General features: G+C 43.4%; 1 protein-coding gene across 2 annotated transcripts; it reads left to right on the top strand.

Annotated features, from left to right (window-relative positions):
* Nucleotides 1-5,436: 5,436 nt before the first annotated feature.
* LOC123447832 (PHD finger protein ALFIN-LIKE 8) lies at nt 5,437-15,184 on the top strand. 2 transcript variants are annotated; one of them, XM_045124519.1, is made up of 5 exons: nt 5,491-5,702; nt 5,827-5,859; nt 7,006-7,234; nt 14,323-14,449; nt 14,540-15,184. In XM_045124519.1, the coding sequence occupies exons 1-5, from the start codon at nt 5,612-5,614 to the stop codon at nt 14,822-14,824; spliced, it is 765 nt and encodes a 254-aa protein (XP_044980454.1). In that variant the 5' UTR covers nt 5,491-5,611; the 3' UTR covers nt 14,825-15,184. The 2 variants fall into 2 exon arrangements, with proteins under 2 accessions (XP_044980455.1, XP_044980454.1); XM_045124520.1 differs by lacking the exons at nt 14,323-14,449; nt 14,540-15,184 and adding an exon at nt 7,481-8,114 and having other exon boundaries at nt 5,437-5,702.
* Nucleotides 15,185-18,812: the final 3,628 nt, after the last annotated feature.

Genomic DNA, 18,812 nt, shown 5'->3' on the forward strand with positions numbered 1-18,812 from the left:
AATTTTTGCAGCGAATCGTTTTTTTTCTTTTGCGTTGCAGATAAATGATGGAGCGCGGGTTGAATAACAAAAACTACAGGGACTTTTTTATAAAAATGTCGTGGTGGGTTTTCCGAGGAACAATAGCCTCTTTATTATTACTAGCAAAAGGGCCCGTGCGTTGCAACGGGAGAAAAAAATACCACACGCTTTTAATCTTTTTATAATCATTTTGATTTATTAAAATAATAAGCTAACTAACTAATGTAGTCAGTCCTATCCTATTTTGCTGAGAAATCAGCGTGTCCATTGTTAATTTCATCATGATGAGAAATTGAGCGGGACAATAAAAGCAAAAAAGAGGCTACGTGAAATGATCAATGGACCGTTATCTTATTTTACTCATGGGGTAGAGAATGTGGGATCAGATGACAAACTGAAGGTGGTGTTTCATTCTCTGTCTCTACAACAATACAATCTTACATTCAATACATTCATTCATCAGCAAACAAATCCCCACAAAACAAAATTTCTTGTCGGTGCTTGGCACACGGCTGGAGGCATGGGGAGGGGATCTCACCAGATGATGAGTTCCTGCCGAAGGAGGGGATACGATGAGGGGAGCAAGGGTTAGGCGCCTCTATCAGGCCATAAGGAGTCGCCGTTGCCGCACCATAACCTCGGAGTTCCCGTGTGAGCCATGGAGGCCCGCCTCCACCTGCAAGTACTTCGCTCCACCGCGCCGTCGTCGTTCTGCATCGAGCAGACGCATCATCCCCAGTCACTGTAGCTGTCGCGTTGATTTGATCCAGAAGCTGTGCTCGAGCGCCGAAACGGGGGCAGCAAGCGGGCAGAGGTACGGCCGCGGAGGCGGGTGGGTTGAGATCGACAACAGTGGTGGTTGAGGTTGGCCGCGGCGGCGAGTGGTGTGGCAGCGGCCTGGGCACACGCCAGGGTGGACCAGGGTCGACGCGATGCGCTCGAGCGCCGCAGCGGGGGCAGTGAGCGGGGAGAGGTACGGCCACGGAGGCGGGTGGGTTAAGATCGGCAGCGGTGGCGGTTGAGGTCGGCCGCGGCGGCGAGTGGTGTGGCGACGGCCTGGGCACAGACCAGGGTGGCCCAGGGTCGACGGGAGGAGGCGATGTGTACGGGTGTAATTTTTGCAGCGAATCGTTTTTTTTCTTTTGCGTTGCAGATAAATGATGGAGCGCGGGTTGAATAACAAAAACTACAGGGACTTTTTTATAAAAATGTCGTGGTGGGTTTTCCGAGGAACAATAGCCTCTTTATTATTACTAGCAAAAGGGCCCGTGCGTTGCAACGGGAGAAAAAAATACCACACGCTTTTAATCTTTTTATAATCATTTTGATTTATTAAAATAATAAGCTAACTAACTAATGTAGTCAGTCCTATCCTATTTTGCTGAGAAATCAGCGTGTCCATTGTTAATTTCATCATGATGAGAAATTGAGCGGGACAATCAAAGCAAAAAAGAGGCTACGTGAAATGATCAATGGACCGTTATCTTATTTTACTCATGGGGTAGAGAATGTGGGATCAGATGACAAACTGAAGGTGGTGTTTCATTCTCTGTCTCTACAACAATACAATCTTACATTCAATACATTCATTCATCAGCAAACAAATCCCCACAAAACAAAATTTCTTGTCGGTGCTTGGCACACGGCTGGAGGCATGGGGAGGGGATCTCACCAGATGATGAGTTCCTGCCGGAGGAGGGGATATGATGAGGGGAGCAAGGGTTAGGCGCCTCTATCAGGCCATAAGGAGTCGCCGTTGCCGCACCATAACCTCGGAGTTCCCGTGTGAGCCATGGAGGCCCGCCTCCACCTGCAAGTACTTCGCTCCGCCGCGCCGTCGCCGTTCTGCATCGAGCAGACGCATCATCCCCAGTCACTGTAGCTGTTGCGTTGATTTGATCCAGAAGCTGTGCTCGAGCGCCGAAACGGGGGCAGCAAGCGGGCAGAGGTACAGCCGCGGAGGCGGGTGGGTTGAGATCGACAACAGTGGTGGTTGAGGTTGGCCGCGGCGGCGAGTGGTGTGGCAGCGGCCTGGGCACACGCCAGGGTGGACCAGGGTCGACGCGATGTGCTCGAGCGCCGCAGCGGGGGCAGTGAGCGGGGAGAGGTATGGCCACGGAGGCGGGTGGGTTAAGATCGGCAGCGGTGGCGGTTGAGGCCGGCCGCGGCGGCGAGTGGTGTGGCGGCGGCCTGGGCACAGACCAGGGTGGCCCAGGGTCGACGGGAGGAGGCGATGCGTACGGGTGTAATTTTTGCAGCGAATCGTTTTTTTCTTTTGCGTTGCAGATAAATGATGGAGCGCGGGTTGAATAACAAAAATTACAGGGACTTTTTTATAAAAATGTCGTGGTGGGTTTTCCGAGGAACAATAGCCTCTTTATTATTACTAGCAAAAGGGCCCGTGCGTTGCAACGGGTGAAAAAAATACCACACGCTTTTAATCTTTTTATAATCATTTTGATTTATTAAAATAATAAGCTAACTAACTAATGTAGTCAGTCCTATCCTATTTTGCTGAGAAATCAGCGTGTCCATTGTTAATTTCATCATGATGAGAAATTGAGCGGGACAATGAAAGCAAAAAAGAGGCTACATGAAATGATCAATGGACCGTTATTTTATTTTACTCATGGGGTAGAGAATGTGGGATCAGATGACAAACTAAAGGTGGTGTTTCATTCTGTGTCTCTACAACAATACAATCTTACATTCAATACATTCATTCATCAGCAAACAAATCCCCACAAAACAAAATTTCTTGTCGGTGCTTGGCACACGGCTGGAGGCATGGGGAGGGGATCTCACCAGATGATGAGTTCCTGCCGGAGGAGGGGATACGATGAGGGGAGCAAGGGTTAGGCGCCTCTATCAGGCCATAAGGAGTCGCCGTTGCCGCACCATAACCTCGGAGTTCCCGTGTGAGCCATGGAGGCCCGCCTCCACCTGCAAGTACTTCGCTCCGCCGCGCCGTCGCCGTTCTGCATCGAGCAGACGCATCATCCCCAGTCAGTGTAGCTGTCGCGTTGATTTGATCCAGAAGCTGTGCTCGAGCGCCGAAACGGGGGCAGCAAGCGGGCAGAGGTACGGCCGCGGAGGCGGGTGGGTTGAGATCGACAACAGTGGTGGTTGAGGTTGGCCGCGGCGGCGAGTGGTGTGGCAGCGGCCTGGGCACACGCCAGGGTGGACCAGGGTCGACGCGATGCGCTCGAGCGCCGCAGCGGGGGCAGTGAGCGGGGAGAGGTACGGCCACGGAGGCGGGTGGGTTAAGATCGGCAGCGGTGGCGGTTGAGGTCGGCCGCGGCGGCGAGTGGTGTGGCGGCGGCCTGGGCACAGACCAGGGTGGCCCAGGGTCGACGGGAGGAGGCGATGCGTACGGGTGTAATTTTTGCAGCGAATCGTTTTTTTCTTTTGCGTTGTAGATAAATGATGGAGCCGAGGTTGAATAACAAAAATTACAGGGACTTTTTTATAAAAATGTCGTGGTGGGTTTTCCGAGGAACAATAGCCTCTTTATTATTACTAGCAAAAGGGCCCGTGCGTTGCAACGGGAGAAAAAAAATACCACACGCTTTTAATCTTTTTATAATCATTTTGATTTATTAAAATAATAAGCTAACTAACTAATGTAGTCAGTCCTATCCTATTTTGTTGAGAAATCAGCGTGTCCATTGTTAATTTCATCATGATGAGAAATTGAGCGGGACAATCAAAGCAAAACAAAGAGGCTACGTGAAATGATCAATGGACCGTTATCTTATTTTACTCATGGGGTAGAGAATGTGGGATCAGATGACAAACTAAAGGTGGTGTTTCATTCTCTGTCTCTACAACAATACAATCTTACATTCAATACATTCATTCATCAGCAAACAAATCCCCACAAAACAAAATTTCTTGTCGGTGCTTGGCACACGGCTGGAGGCATGGGGAGGGGATCTCATCAGATGATGAGTTCCTGTCGGAGGAGGGGATACGATGTGGGGAGCAAGGGTTAGGCGCCTCTATCTTGCCATAAGGAGTCGTCGTTGCCGCATCATAACCTCGGAGTTCCCCGTGTGAGCCATGGAGGCCCGCCTCCACCTGCAAGTACTTCGCTCCGCCGCGCCTTATCCGCGCGCCGCCGCCGTTCTGCATCGAGAAGACGCATCATCCATAGTCACTGTAGCTGCCACGTTGATTTGATCCAGAAGTTGTGCTCGAGCGCCGAAACGGAGGCAGCAAGCGGGCAGAGGTACGGCAGGCGGGTGGGTTGAGATCGACAACAGTGGTGGTTGAGGTTGGCCGCGGCGGCGAGTGGTGTGGCAGCGGTCTGGGCACAGGCCGGGGTGGACCAGGGTCGATGCGATGCGCTCGAGCGTCGCAATGGGGGCAGTGAGCGGGGAGAGGTACGGCCGCGGAGGCGGGTGGGTTGAGATCGGCAGCGGTGGCGGTTGAGGTCGGCGGCGGCGGCGAGTGCGTTGCAACGGGAGAAAAAAATATCACACGCTTTTAATCTTTTTATAATCATTTTGATTTATTAAAATAATAAGCTAACTAACTAATGTAGTCAGTCCCATCTATTTTGTTGAGGTCGTCGGCGGCGGCTTGGGTACAGGCGAGGGTGGCCGAGGGTCGACGGGAGGATGCGATGCGTACGGGTATAATTTTTGCAGCGAATCGTTTTTTTCCTTTTACGTTGCAGATAAATGATGAAGCCCGGGTTGAATAACAAAAATTACAGTTTTTTTTTTCTAAAAATGTCGCGGTGGGTTTTCCGACGGAAGCTATAGCCGTTTTATTATTACTAGCAAAATAGCCCGTGCGTTGCAACGGGAGAAAAAAATACCACACGCTTTTAATATTTTTATAATTATTTTGATTTATTAAATAATAAGCTAACTAACTAATGTAGTTAGTCCTATCCTATTTTGTTGAAAAATCAACCCGTCCATTGTTAATTTCACCATAATGAGAAATTGAAGCGCGGGTTGAATAACAAAAATTACAGGGTTTTTTTTATAAAAATAACGTGGTGAGTTTTCCGACGGAAGCAATAACCACTTTATTATTTGGTATAGATTAGGGGTATGGATTAGGTATATAGATATAGATTTGAAACGTCGAGGGCCTAAAACGATTCGACAGCACGAGATTTTCGGGTATCGGCTAATTTTCGCTTATTTTGAGGCGTGCAAAGTCGCACGGAGCCAGAGACAGCCGCTGCAAAGGGACCCACACGCCAGCGGCCCATCGGGGATGCGTTTAACCCGGCTTTACAGCGGTCAGAGCTTTGCCGCGCGTGACCGTTTTATCCGGAGGTGCAGCTGAAAATCGCAAACCTTTCCTGGGTGCGAACGCAATTCCACCAGCAAAGCAGTCAAGCAAGTGCGGTAAATTTGCAGTCGGAACCTCGACGCGATTCGAAACCCGCGCCCCGGTCCCCCGAACTGGCCATTCCGCTCCACTATCCATCTCCTCAAAATCCATTTCCTCCGCTGGTCGCCCTCCCCCCGGCTGTTCTAAAAGCCTTGCTACTCGCCTCGGCCAGTCGCCTCCGCCACCAAAACCCTAACCCTAGCCCCGGAGCTCAGGCGACACTCGCGCGCCCCGAATGGACGGAGGAGGGACGCATCGCACGCCGGAGGACGTGTTCAGGGATTTCCGCGCGCGGCGGGCCGGCATGATTAAGGCGCTCACCACCGGTGCGCGCCGCGCTCGCTTTCTTCTCCCCGTCCGATTTTTCATTTCGGCTGTTTTCCTGGGGGTCCGCGTGAGGATTTGGAGGTTCTGATTGGTTTCTGGTCTTTTTGGTTGGTGGATTTGCAGATGTGGAGAAGTTCTACCAGCAGTGCGACCCAGGTGAGCTCGCGACCGTCTCCGATTCGCCCTTCTCGGACCTCGAAATCGCCGAGGTTTCACATGGAAGTGATGCGGTTTTTTTTTTACCTGTTTGAGTGGAGTTTGTGTTTCTGGTGTGGATTCCATCTTTGCCTCTTTTCTCAAATGGAAATTTGTGCGTGACTTGTTTCTTAACTTGTTATTGGCTCTAATTTGGTAGTCCCTGTGCCCCGATTTCTGCAGGGGAATTTCGCTGGAATTCCTGTACTAGTGGGTTGGGGATTTTCCGAATTAGGAAGCTTTGTGATTTTTGCAGGAAAGGTCACTGGATTATTTTCCGTCTGTTAATTTGGTGGTTCTTGCTTTCGATCTACTAACAGATCAGTTGTACTAGAAAAATGGTGCGTGTGCGTGTGCGTGTGGGTGGGTGTCAGTGGGTGTGGGTAAGAGAGAGAGAGAGATGAGGTGGGGCGCTTGTTTTTTTCCTTGATTTGTTGACTAGTGCTCTCGGCGTCCCTTCACACAGAAAAATGATGTGTGGTGCGGTGTAACCAAATGACCATGGTATCCATCTTATGAAGGGTATTTTCGGGCTTTTATTTAATTAGTCATTTTCCACTGACATGGTGCAGAAGTTTAACAGTACTAGATCAGGCTATCCTGTGGAGAACTTTCGAGGCTTCCAAGTTTTGGTGCGCCATCTTCGTTTGGCATTCTTTTTCGCGCCTTTCGGTTAACTACCACATGTCCTCGTGATTTCAGATGTTATACTCACTAATTTGCCATTTTTTAGTGTATCCTACTGCAAGTTGGCAGCTGTGCTGTTTATCCTGAATTAGTCTTAAAATTTGTAGTACTTCATAGACCCAGAGTCTCGTGTTACATCTGGGTTAGGATGGCGAAGGCGCATTATAGAATATGATCGGACGGATCTTTTCCTCATTCTTCTTCTTTTCTCGTTTTTGTTTCTTGGGCACACAGTTGCCGTCGTGCTGAGGCTTTCTTGTCTCGGCTTATTTTTATTAGATACTCCCTCTGTAAACTAATGTAAAAGCGTTTAGATTACTAAGATAGTGTCCTAAATGCTCTTATATTAGTTTACGGAGGGAGTAGAATATAATCCTGAATGTGACCTGGAGGCTTAAGAGGTTGTCTTTCTGATTTCAGAGAAAGAGAATCTGTGTCTGTATGGTCTTCCCAATGAAACATGGGAAGTGAACTTGCCTGCAGAGGAGGTTCCCCCAGAACTTCCAGAGCCAGCACTGGGAATTAATTTTGCTCGGGATGGGATGGATGAGAAAGATTGGTTGTCACTTGTTGCGGTGCACAGTGATGCCTGGTTGTTAGCAGTATCCTTCTACTTTGGAGCAAGATTCGGGTTTGACAAAGAATCCAGGTATTGCATTATTTTAGGGGCATGCAGTTTTTTTTTAACTCCTACTTATGATTTGCTTATGGTTGTATAATGTTGCTCTACCCTTCATCTTTTAGCAAATGTTGTTATGCTCTGGTTTTAGTCATATTCTGATATTGTGACCACCGGATAGTGAGGCCTCAATTCTTATGGTGTCAATGTAACTCTTTTTCCCACGGTGTGCATCAAGCATATTGGAAGTATAAACTTTGGTCATTTGCATGCTAGGTTTGTCAACGAGAAAACAAGCTAGAGCAGACGTACCCATGCTTGGCTAGAAGACAGCTTTGAGCTTCATAGTGAGCTTGACCTTTGCTCGAATGAAGCTCACAAAAGCTCTAGTTCGGCTAGTCGAGCTCATTAGTGGTTAGGCGAAATGACAATCATTTACAAATCAGCACTAATTCCCAGGCTTGCCACTCTCCCCATCCTAGATCTTTCCTGAGTCGAAGTACAAGTACATGGACTCAACGATCTTGCCACTGTTGGAGAGGAAGAGCACACATCTGGAGTGGCTGTTGGGAGGTTAAGCACGACCATTGCCAGGGCCGCCATAGAGCTGGTATCAAGTGTTGTTGGCAACAACACGAGGGACAGCGAAGGGGTGTGAGAGGGCATAGCCCAGACGATGGAGCTGGTTGCCCATGAAAGCATGACGTATTTGGCGATGGTTCAGATCTGATTTGAACGGTAGGGCTTGAATGACACATGAAGAATAAGAAGATAGCACAAGAATCAATGTTCATGTTGCAAGCATAGCTTCACTTCATCGATAATATAGTTTTTTTTGTTGGAAAATGCATTCTTGGTGAAATATGATGTTGGCCTAGTTCAGATATTATAAAAAACTTGTCTTTATCTATATGCACTATGCTCACAAGCATAGATGGGCCATGCTTCCATGAAGCTGTATTTCTTCGCTTTGTTTACACCAGTTGTTCTGCTTTAGTTGGTAAATTTTTATGCCTGGTTTGGTGGCCAAACTTTGCAGTAACAAACTTGTGTGCCTACAATATCGTAACATTTTAGTATGTTTTTCTACTATTATATTCATTCAATAAAACATATTGATCAAAACTGTGTACTCCCTCCGTTCCTAAATATAAGTCTTTTTAGAGGTTTCACTAGGAAACTACATACGGATGTATATAGACATACTTTAGAGTGTAGATCAACTCATTTTGCTTCGTATGTAGTCACTTAATGAAATCTCTTAAAAGATTTATATTTAGGAACGGAGGGAGTAGTTAGAGGATAACATATATTGGACTGGACATAGTATACTACTGCTGTATTGAAATGGATTTGTGTAGGAATGTTGAGAAAATACAGGGTTAGATATGTTTTAGTTTCTTGGTGAATAACTACAGATATTAAATTTTGTGCCCACATGGTCAAGATGAAATGGGCACAAGGAAACATCATATGGTATTTCAGATAAATAGTAAATAAACTTGATTTACGGTTTCGATCCGTGGGCTGACAATTATAACATCATAAACAAACCGAGCCGAAATTAAGTTTAATTTACTTTTTCTACATGGATATAGATCTTTTTCTTGTTTCATTATCTCTTATTAGCATCATATTTTTTTTAGATAAAAGTTAAAAAATACAATAGAATGAAAAATGTTAATAGCTGCCATGTAGGTGAACTTTTGTTTTCTTCATTGTGGATCTATTAATTACTTGATTGGGGTACATGAACCATACCGTGCTTTACTTTTAGCCTACTAGTGTTTTCACATAAGATATATTGTAAAAAATTCTCGCTAATTTACTGTTGTACTCCCCCATCCATGTTTTATCAGTGGCTTTTGATACATCATTTTCTATCAGTTGGGCATATCCAACTGATGTTAAGTTGTGATTCAATATTGGTTTTTGTTGGCCTAAATAGGCTAAAATGTTTTGGAAGGTTCATTGCAAGGGAAGCTAATGTGTTCTGTAGTTGGTTCTGTAGTTGGCATGTTAATTTTGTACTCCCTCTGTCCCAAAATAAGTGTTGCAAATTTAGTACTAAGTTAGTACAAATTTAGTACTAAAGCAGTGACGCTTATTTTAGGACGGAGGGAGTAGTACATATGATTGCCACTCCATGCTTTGTGATTTGTCACTCGATGTCTAAGTAACATCTGGGCTCGTGAGTCACTTGTTAGTGAGACAGTGGAGTGGCAAGTTCTAAGGTTTCCCTAATGGAAATTGTGGCACGATCTGTGGCTTTGGTTAGTATTTAAGATATGCAGCATGTATTTTTTCTGTAAACTAACAGATCAGTAAGACTAAGCGATGCTCTGAGAACGATCACCATGGGATATTTTGTTTAAAATTTCTTTCTATCAATATTTGTGTGACTCATCTTGTTGATTTTTGAAACTAAATGGCTCATCATATAAGTGTATTTAGTCGTTCAAAAGATTTTTTGCCTCTTGTTTTATCTTGGAATATTCTTGTGGCATTGGATGCTATCTAGTCAAATTCGTTCTTGATTTTGTGTGCTAGGTAGTCCCATATTATATATGATTCTTAACGGAGTTAGTGTTATAATCTAGCTTTAATTCATCCATAGACCTCCTCTATTCTATTTTGTTAGACCTTATCATACACCATGCCTTTCTGCTTTTGTTCCATTTATGACTATCAAATTTTGTAGTAGGTCAGGAGGAATTTGTCCTTCAGGATTAGTCTTTTTGTTAGACTATTTTCCAAAGTCCAAATATATGGCATTATGTGCTTGCCTAAGCGCACCTTAGCACTGGGTGGTTGCTTTCTGCCTTGCTTCGGCACTAAGCTGTGGTTAAGGCATCCAGCGAAGTCCTTGGTGATGGAGGAATGGTGGTGCTGCAGAAGAGAGGCAGATGTGCTGCAGGGAGAGAGGAGTCATCAGGGTTGTTGAAGCAGAAGTCGGTGGAAGCAAAGACTCATGTGGTACACTGTTGGTGTTGTTGAAGTAAGGGATCTAGCGGCAACTAATAAGCAATGGATGGCTTAGATTCTTCCTCCGGCCGGTGAAGATATTTTACGGTTTCCACATGTGCTAGGAAGTGTTTTCATATGAGCTGTAACTAATGGCCATATACCTGAAAAGTCCATTTAGGCCCCGGGCACCAGGCAGCTCGGAATCCTTGGCACAGACCCACCTTGCAGCTCTATACTCTTTTTTATGTGTTCGTGCTATTGAACTTCTTTGATTCTTTTAAACAAGAATCTAATAAACTAGAATAGTGCCAGTGGAAAAAAATTAAGAGAATCTACTAATCAGAGACTTTTAGGATCTTCTTTACATCAGGGAAATCTGCTACTCCTGTCCTTTTTCTTTTCTTTCAAGTTATGTCTCTTTTCTTTTTGGTCCATCATGCTATTATGTAGGGGTATTCATATTATAGTTTCATATATGGAGTTGTATTCTGGAGCAGAGTTCCCTTTCTGTGCAGCCTAGTTGAGATTTTCCATGGGTTGCAGATATTCTGAGTTTCTGACATGACAAAGATGGTGCCCCCACCTGATATAGGGACTACAACTTTTAAGGTTTTCTTAACAAATTAGGGATAGTGAGGATAAATTATGTTATCTACATATGCAATCTACCGTGAGAACAATCTATATGATGCAACAAGCAAGCTAACAAAACAAGTTAAGCAAGAACCACAAGTTGGAGAAGAGGATGCATCCCCAAGTTCACACTCTTGGGAGAGTGCTAATCTCCTCTAGAGGGGTGTGAAAACCAAAGCTTCTTGATCACCACGATAGGCCCACCCTATTCTCCTTGAGCCTCCAACCGAGGGCAAGAGCTCAAATCACTTGGTGATTGGACTTTAGGTGACCATTGATCTGGAGCGCACCACCAATAGGGAGCTTCTGGAAGGACTTCATCCGTCTAGGGGTCCCCAACAACTCCCAAGAGTAGCAAGATGCACCTAGGATTAAAGGGGGCTGGCCGAAGTGTCCGGGCTGCTGGAGAAGGCTAAAAAAAGCATTACAACCCAATTGCATCCTTTTTGTTGTGCCCGAAGGCTGGCCGGTGGTATCCTGTAGGTTCCTTGCGTGCTAGAAACAAAACTTAACGGTGCTTTTTGAAGTGTTTTCTTTCTTCCATGGGATGGATTGTGGGTGCATATAGGTGTGTACATGAGTTGATTCCCACCAAATCTCCACGGCGCGCCCTCTTTTAGTTGTCATTAACACGAAAACATTTAGTTGTTAGTTGCAAGTATGTCATAGCTCCTAGTTTATCTGCCCTAAACAATCTATTTGACCCTAAAAAACCTACTTAATCTACTCTGCCACATTAAGTAACATCTCATTTTTATATTAATCTCATGGTTAACATTTCTATTTTTTCACAATTGTTTGATAATTTACATACTATATTTCTATCTTCATTTGTTTGGAGCTTATGTTCATTTTTTAAATATCTTTAGTTTTGCTATTTCTTAGTCATCTAAGAATTTCTTAGTTCTTGGTCGACACTAAGCACGGTTGATCTGATGTGGAGATATGTACAAGATTTCATATTTAAACAATCTATTTTTTTACACTAGATGAACAAACCATTGTAAGTTTGTAACACGTGATTGTAAGTTTGTAACACGTGATTGTTTCTCGATATTTACAAATATGTTTTAAAATTTATTGACGATTTTTAATTTTTTGTTGACTCGACAATATTACTTCTGGTACTAAATGAACAACTATTACATTGGAATGATTGTTTTAGATTCACATGAAATATTTGTGAATTTATCAAATAATTAGTTAATTCTCATTGGACTAAGAGACAATATTACTTTCTATACTAGATAGTTTATTTAACACACTGAACAACTTCTCAGATTTGTATGAATGAATTTGTAAAATTGAGAATTAGTTAATTATCTGGTTGATTGAGACATATTATTCCCTCGTATCTTTTCACTTTAATTGCTACATGGCACATAATGTACTATAGACCCACAGTGGTCGAACCCTTCCTTGGACCTTGCGCAAGCGGGAGCTACGTGCACCGGGCTGCCCTTTTGCTACATGGCACATAATACAATAGTATTAATACAATGTACTTTTATCAAGCATAATTACTTTTTTATATGGCTAAGGAAAATAATTGTACCAATATCATATTGTCATTATTATTTTAAGATCATTAACAATAATTGTAGCAATATATCAATGAGCTTTTTACCAAACATTGAGGTAGACATTCATTGACAGTAATCGAATGCTACTCTTTATTACCCGCCTATTTGTAGGGCTACCTGCAGTCGGAGTATCATAAGTTCATAACTAGCATCATGCATGCCAACTAGGCAATTTTGATGAGGTGGCATAGAATTTAATGAAAAAAGAGATGGTTGAGTGTCATATTATTATACCATATCATAATAAATTCTATGCTACTATGTGTTATGCATGACAATAAATAAGATCATTTGAGATACTAATCTATGATACTCCCTCTGTAAGAAATATAAAGCTGGTCGTAATGGGAGTATCATAGAATTAAATGAAGGATCTCATTTATTGTCATGCATGACACATACTAGTACATCATTTAATATGATACATTATCATATCATTATACTCAATTCTCTTTTTTCTCATTTAATTGTATGCCATCTCAGAAAAAATTTCTTAGTTGCATGCATGATACTACCTATGATACACCCATTGTGACCAGCAAATGTGCCAGGAAAGTTCATTTTTTATTGGTTGAATGTGTCAGCATGTGTCTCCCATTACTTTGAGTAGTTTTGTCTAGATAAATTCTTTGCCTCATTAACTACCATCCTCCTACTTGTCCTACCCACCTACATACAGTAGCACTGTTCAAAATGGCCAGACTGCTCACTGTATTGCACCACTGTTAATCTGCAGATTCCAGTGCACAAATTAACGCTCAAGATAGATCTGCCTGACACTCGTCTCCCAAATCGCTGTTCTTTCATACTCCCTCCTTTCTGGTTTATTGGGTCTATCTCATTTTTGTAGTTTTAACATTTTTTTGCAGAAAAAAACATGCTAATTGGACAGTTTAGCAACCTATGTAATTTGTTCCACCACTCATCATCTACTTTTGTTGAGGAGATCTTTGAGTTGGGCCCTTTAAACCGGAAGAGAGGGAGTATGCTCCCATGGCGCTGCAGCCCCATCCTCTCCTCTGACCTAGGCAGTACAGATGCCAGGTGGCTGCCTAGCCCTAAGCCTCCTAAGAACTGGTTCTGAGTAAACGCTCACCTAGCACCTGGAGCCTTTTTAAGCCTTGCTACTGTCCATGGAGTATCTATGCATATGTTGATTCAAGTTTTTGATACACCCTCTCCTCTGACCTAGGCAGTACAGATGCCAGGTGGCTGCCTAGCCCTAAGCCTCCTAAGAGCTGGTGCTGAGTAAACGCTCACCTAGCACCTGGAGCCTTTTTAAGCCTTGCTACTGTCCCTGGAGTATCTCTTGTCTTCTATGCATATTTTGATTCAAGTTTTTGATACACCATTAACATCATGATCAACCCACTCTAGCTAATGAATAATGAATTTGCTGTTTTAGTCACCATTTCTTATAACACATCAATAGTTAAACCAAAAGATGTGCACCTATATCAGGAGTGTTTTACAATGGAGTACATGAAAGGACACAGCACCTAAAATGGGACTACCATTTTGTAGGAACAGAAATGCATGCATGCATACTTACAATTGAAATGATTGTATATGAGCAAATTGAAATTATTTGAGCAGTTCTGCATATGCAAATTTAAGAATTTAGTTGAGTATCTATGGTCAACAGTTTTTTTGCTTTGAAAATTGAATGAATTGTCTAGGTATTTCTGCTTATCAAATGTGAAGTTTGGCTAGGTTGACAGGTGAGCCTTTTTACGTACTCTCTTTGCTGTTGTTGTGATCTTTGGTTTCTTATGTGGATTCTAAGATTTTTAAAATCTTTGACCATATTGACTAGACACAAGTTTTCTCTTGTTGTATTTAGGCCCTTCAGATATTTCATTCTTTTAAAGGTGTGATTGTATAATATATGGTGGAGATCAGCGTCATTAATTACATTTTTTGATTTTGTTGCAGGAAACGGCTTTTTAGCATGATAAACAACCTCCCCACCATATATGAGGTTGTCACCGGAACTGCGAAGAAGCAGGTCAAAGAAAAACACCCCAAAAGCAGCAGCAAGATAAATAAATCTGGCACTAAGGTAATGAACCGTTTTCGTTTTACTGCAACAAAGCTGACCTAAAAATAAGCTCACAACTTGTTGTCTTTTGGCGCAAACACACTTCCCCAGCCATCTCGCCAGCCAGAACCCAACTCAAGGGGTCCAAAGATGCCACTACCTCCGAAGGATGAGGATGACAGTGGAGGCGAGGAAGAAGAGGGAGAAGAACACGAAAAGGCATTATGTGGTGCGTGTAACGATAACTATGGGCAGGATGAATTCTGGATCTGTTGTGATGCTTGCGAGACATGGTTCCACGGTAAGTGTGTGAAGATCACTCCTGCCAAAGCTGAGCACATCAAGCACTACAAATGCCCGAATTGCAGCAGCAGTAGCAAGAGGGCCAGAGCATGATATCGGATTCCTCCACGGCTCATGTGTGAAGATCCAAGAATTTGACTTACTGTAAAGACGCATGTGGGACGGAATGCCCAATGTGGATGTGCATTCAGTTGTTGCTTTGAGATTAGTACCAGCCTTAGGGGTCTTGCTGTGTTGTTATTCGGTGTATGTCGGTGATGCTCTAGATTTACTTGTAGCCGTAGCAACTAATTGTAACAGCTTGTATGTCTTGGGGGCCTTGTCAGTGCCCTGTTCTGGACTCTTGGTGTCCTAGTTCCAGTGATGTATCATGTCATCATGTACCCTTGTTGTAATTTGTTGGAGAATCGCCTGTTATCTTAGCTTTTACAGCCTAGTTATTTGGACATGGTATCCACTGTAGCATATACCGGTAGTTCCACTGTTTTAAAACTTGGTAAATAGTTGTGTGTTCGCCGGTGCAATGTTTAAGATGGATCGTCGTTGGTGATTGCCACAAGTGTAGGTTGTATTGTGCTTCAGATGGTTTGCTATCCTCTCCTTGGCTGTGGCAAAAGCTCAAAAAGGTTTGCCCGCGAATACATGTCACATATCATGGACTTGCGTTTCAGGTTCATAAAGTGGCCAACTCTCCATTACATCCAGCAACTCTCCAAGCGCTTTTGAGGCATCCTAATCTCCGTGTAATCTGGCGGGTTTGACTTGCGCAGTGCTCGACTTTTGTAAGATGGAACACACGCGCCCAGGTTGGGAAAGGCAGGAGGAGTGGACTGCATCCGATGCCACTGCTCCCCCCCGCTAGTTTACACGCAGATCTGCATCAATCAAGGCCTGCTTTTGTGCTGCTTTCTCTTTTTTTCCTTTTTCCTTTTTTCCCGTCCCGGTTTTCTGCTGGTGGTGTCCCTGTCCTACTGGTTGCAATTGCAACCTATCAACTTTATCTCCCACTCTTGCCAACCCTGCCTTTTTGACTTGTCCAAGTTTATCGCAATTCTTTTTCTTTTGTGGTCTGTTTCGGCGCTTTCCGAGCGCTCCAAATCCTGGCGACAACAATGGGCTGGCTGTTCTGTGGGATTTATTTTTTATTTTTTTGGATGGTTAGCGTGCTGGCTGTTTGGATAGATATATGACGATGATTCAAGTGGCACACAGGTCAGCTGCCACGCCAGCTTCTACTACCACTACTAGATAGCGCCTAGCTGGCAGGCAGGTTAGCTTTTGCACCTAGGCTGCAACTTTGTCCACTGATGGTAAATAATTCAGACTTTTTTTGTGTGTGTCAGCAGTAGGAATTGTGGCATTTTTTTATGTGCCACCCTCGCAAACATCCATTCGCTCATGTCAGGTTATCTCCAATTCCGCGTGTTATATAAAATATAACACCCAGGCGTAAATGTTCAAATTCTTTCAATGAGGAAATGCAGCTTTTCTATACGGCATCCCTTTTTTTTTTGAGAAATGACATCCCTAGAAACTGGTATTCTGCATTGTCACCAATGCAAGCCTAAAAACAAGTGTGTTTTTTTAGAGGAAACTAGTACCAATACACTCTCATAGTCGGGCACAGTTTACTTAATACTCCCCCCGTTCCAAAATTCTTGTCTTAGGTTTGTCTAGAAATTGATGTATCTAAATACTAAAATGTGACTAGATACATTCATATCTAACAAATCTAAGACAAGAATTTTGGAACGGAGGGAGTAGTAGATATGACCCAAAAATAACAGGGGTCAAGTTCGACCGGTGAGACGATGGGGGATAAGACATGACCAATGGAAGTAAGTTTAATTGGAAAAATAAAATTGTATTGTTGTTACTTTGAGATGGACATGTGAGCCATCGAATCAAAGTTGAAGGATGAAGTGGCGCCAAACTTCTGATATCCTCTGTGACAAGATAGTTCCACAAAATCTGAAAGACGAGTTCTATATGACGGTGATTCGACTTGCGATGTTGTGTGGGATGAATGTTGGCCAACTAAAACATGACATGTTCAACAATTAGGTGCAGCAGAGATCTGCATATTGAGATGGATATGTGGCCACCCAAGAAAGGATAAGATCCGGAATGAGGATATACGTGATAGAGTTGGGATAACACCGATTAAAGAGAATCTTGTTCAACATAATCTGAGATGGTTTGGGCATATACAACACATGTCTTTGATAGCCTAGTGCATACCGGAAGGTTAAGGCGTGTTGATAATGTCAAAAACAGAATGCGTAGACTAAATTTGACATGGAAGGGGTCTGTTAGAGAGATCTAAATGACGACATATCACCAAAAAACTAGCCGTGATTCAGGGTACGTGGAAGTTAGCTATTCACTTGCGAGAATCATGAGTTGATTTTTGAGACCTTATGGATTTAACTCTAGCCTATCCCAACTTGTTTGTGACTAAAAGGCTTAGTTGTTGTTGTGCTAGTGGTGGAAAAGTACATCCAATAAATTTTCTAGAACATTTACTCAACTTTTTATTAAGCTGTATGGGTATTTTTGTGCACTTACTACGCATTTTGGGCCTAACTCTATTTTATAGGTGGTATAATCAACAATTGGGATACATATTTTTTGTAATCTAGTGCCAATTAATTAATGAATACATCTAATTCCTAGTTAATGGATTTGAATCTGATGCTGTAGCAAAGCAGCATCAAATTCCAGTATTGTAACCCCCACTGATGCCAGTTAGTGTTGCATGCACCACATGAAGGATGTGCTTATTAGGCCCCTTGGTATATATTAATGACTGTAAAGTCTACCCTTTTGTGTGGAATTTTTCATGCCAAGGCAGAGGATAGGAAAGAGCAACAACATAAAAATTCCAAGTCCATTGTTTATTTCACTAAAAGGCAAGTAGTATTGAAGAAACAATACCTTTGCCTTTAGTCTCGTCAAGTAGAACCGCCTTTACACTTTCTCCAATCCTCCCTCTCCGATGGAATGTTCTTTGAGGGAAATGTTGCATACCATGACATGGACAAATTAATGATCAGCTCAAGGTCCTGTAGAATTGGCATGCTTGGTTCATGGGATATGTAGATATAATTCCCATACGATGTTGCTATCGACCCATGTGATCGATCGGTCCTTTTGAGAATAAGAATTCAAGCATGGTGGACTGAAGCAATTGGTGTCAAAATGTCGACATGGATACAGAAATTAGTTTCTTCGGTTCGCAAGGCACGCTCCCTTGAGTTGGTCTTGTTTCCCCCCCTTCCAACTGTATAATCTTGTGCAATTTGTGAAGCAGTTTTTGTAGTTGATTCCAGCGACTACCGCCACCACCAATATGACACGGGGAATATATGTGGGGTTGAGTTGTTTCAAATGGCTAGGAATGTTCCACACCTCCAATTTCTCTATACTGGAAAAGCAATTCTCTCTACTGGAAAACATCTTTCGAGGAAATTATCGAACCTAACACTTTTCGCTCTCTGATTCGTCGACTCATCGGGTGACACACTTTGTGCCACAAAGTGCATCGGAACAAACAACATCAACACCACAATTAGACTAAACCATGACCATGAGGCGTTGTAAAGTCCCCACTAATTTCTTGCGAGGCGTGTATATCCGAGTATAAAGCAAAGTCTAGCATTATCCCATCACTAGGTGGCTGAGGGTGAGAGATATGCTTGTGAGGAGGGGAATATAGATTATGACCCTGCTTCTCCTGGGGAATGTACTTAAGTGTGGGTTTAACTGTGCCTCCTCTTTAGTTAGCCCCGAAACCCTACATTCCTCCCCAAAAGCTCCTTGTCTTGATGTTGATGTGTAGGAATCCATCCTAATACCAAAGAACTTGTTTGTTTGAGTCAAAGCTACTGTCCAATTTGCCAATGGAGGAAGCCTTTGATGCTGGAGGGCACCTCATTCCAAAGGCATTTGATTCTTCCACCCAAGAGTTGACCTCCGAATATAGTTTTCTTGCTCTCTCTCTCTTTCTCTCTCTCGCTCTCATAATATTAGTGGTAGTAGTGGAGGGTTAGCTTTCATCCCGCAACTCCTTTTCCCCAAG

The sequence above is a fragment of the Hordeum vulgare genome, chromosome 4H, assembly GCF_904849725.1.
Source record: "Hordeum vulgare subsp. vulgare chromosome 4H, MorexV3_pseudomolecules_assembly, whole genome shotgun sequence".
Taxonomy (NCBI): domain Eukaryota; kingdom Viridiplantae; phylum Streptophyta; class Magnoliopsida; order Poales; family Poaceae; genus Hordeum; species Hordeum vulgare.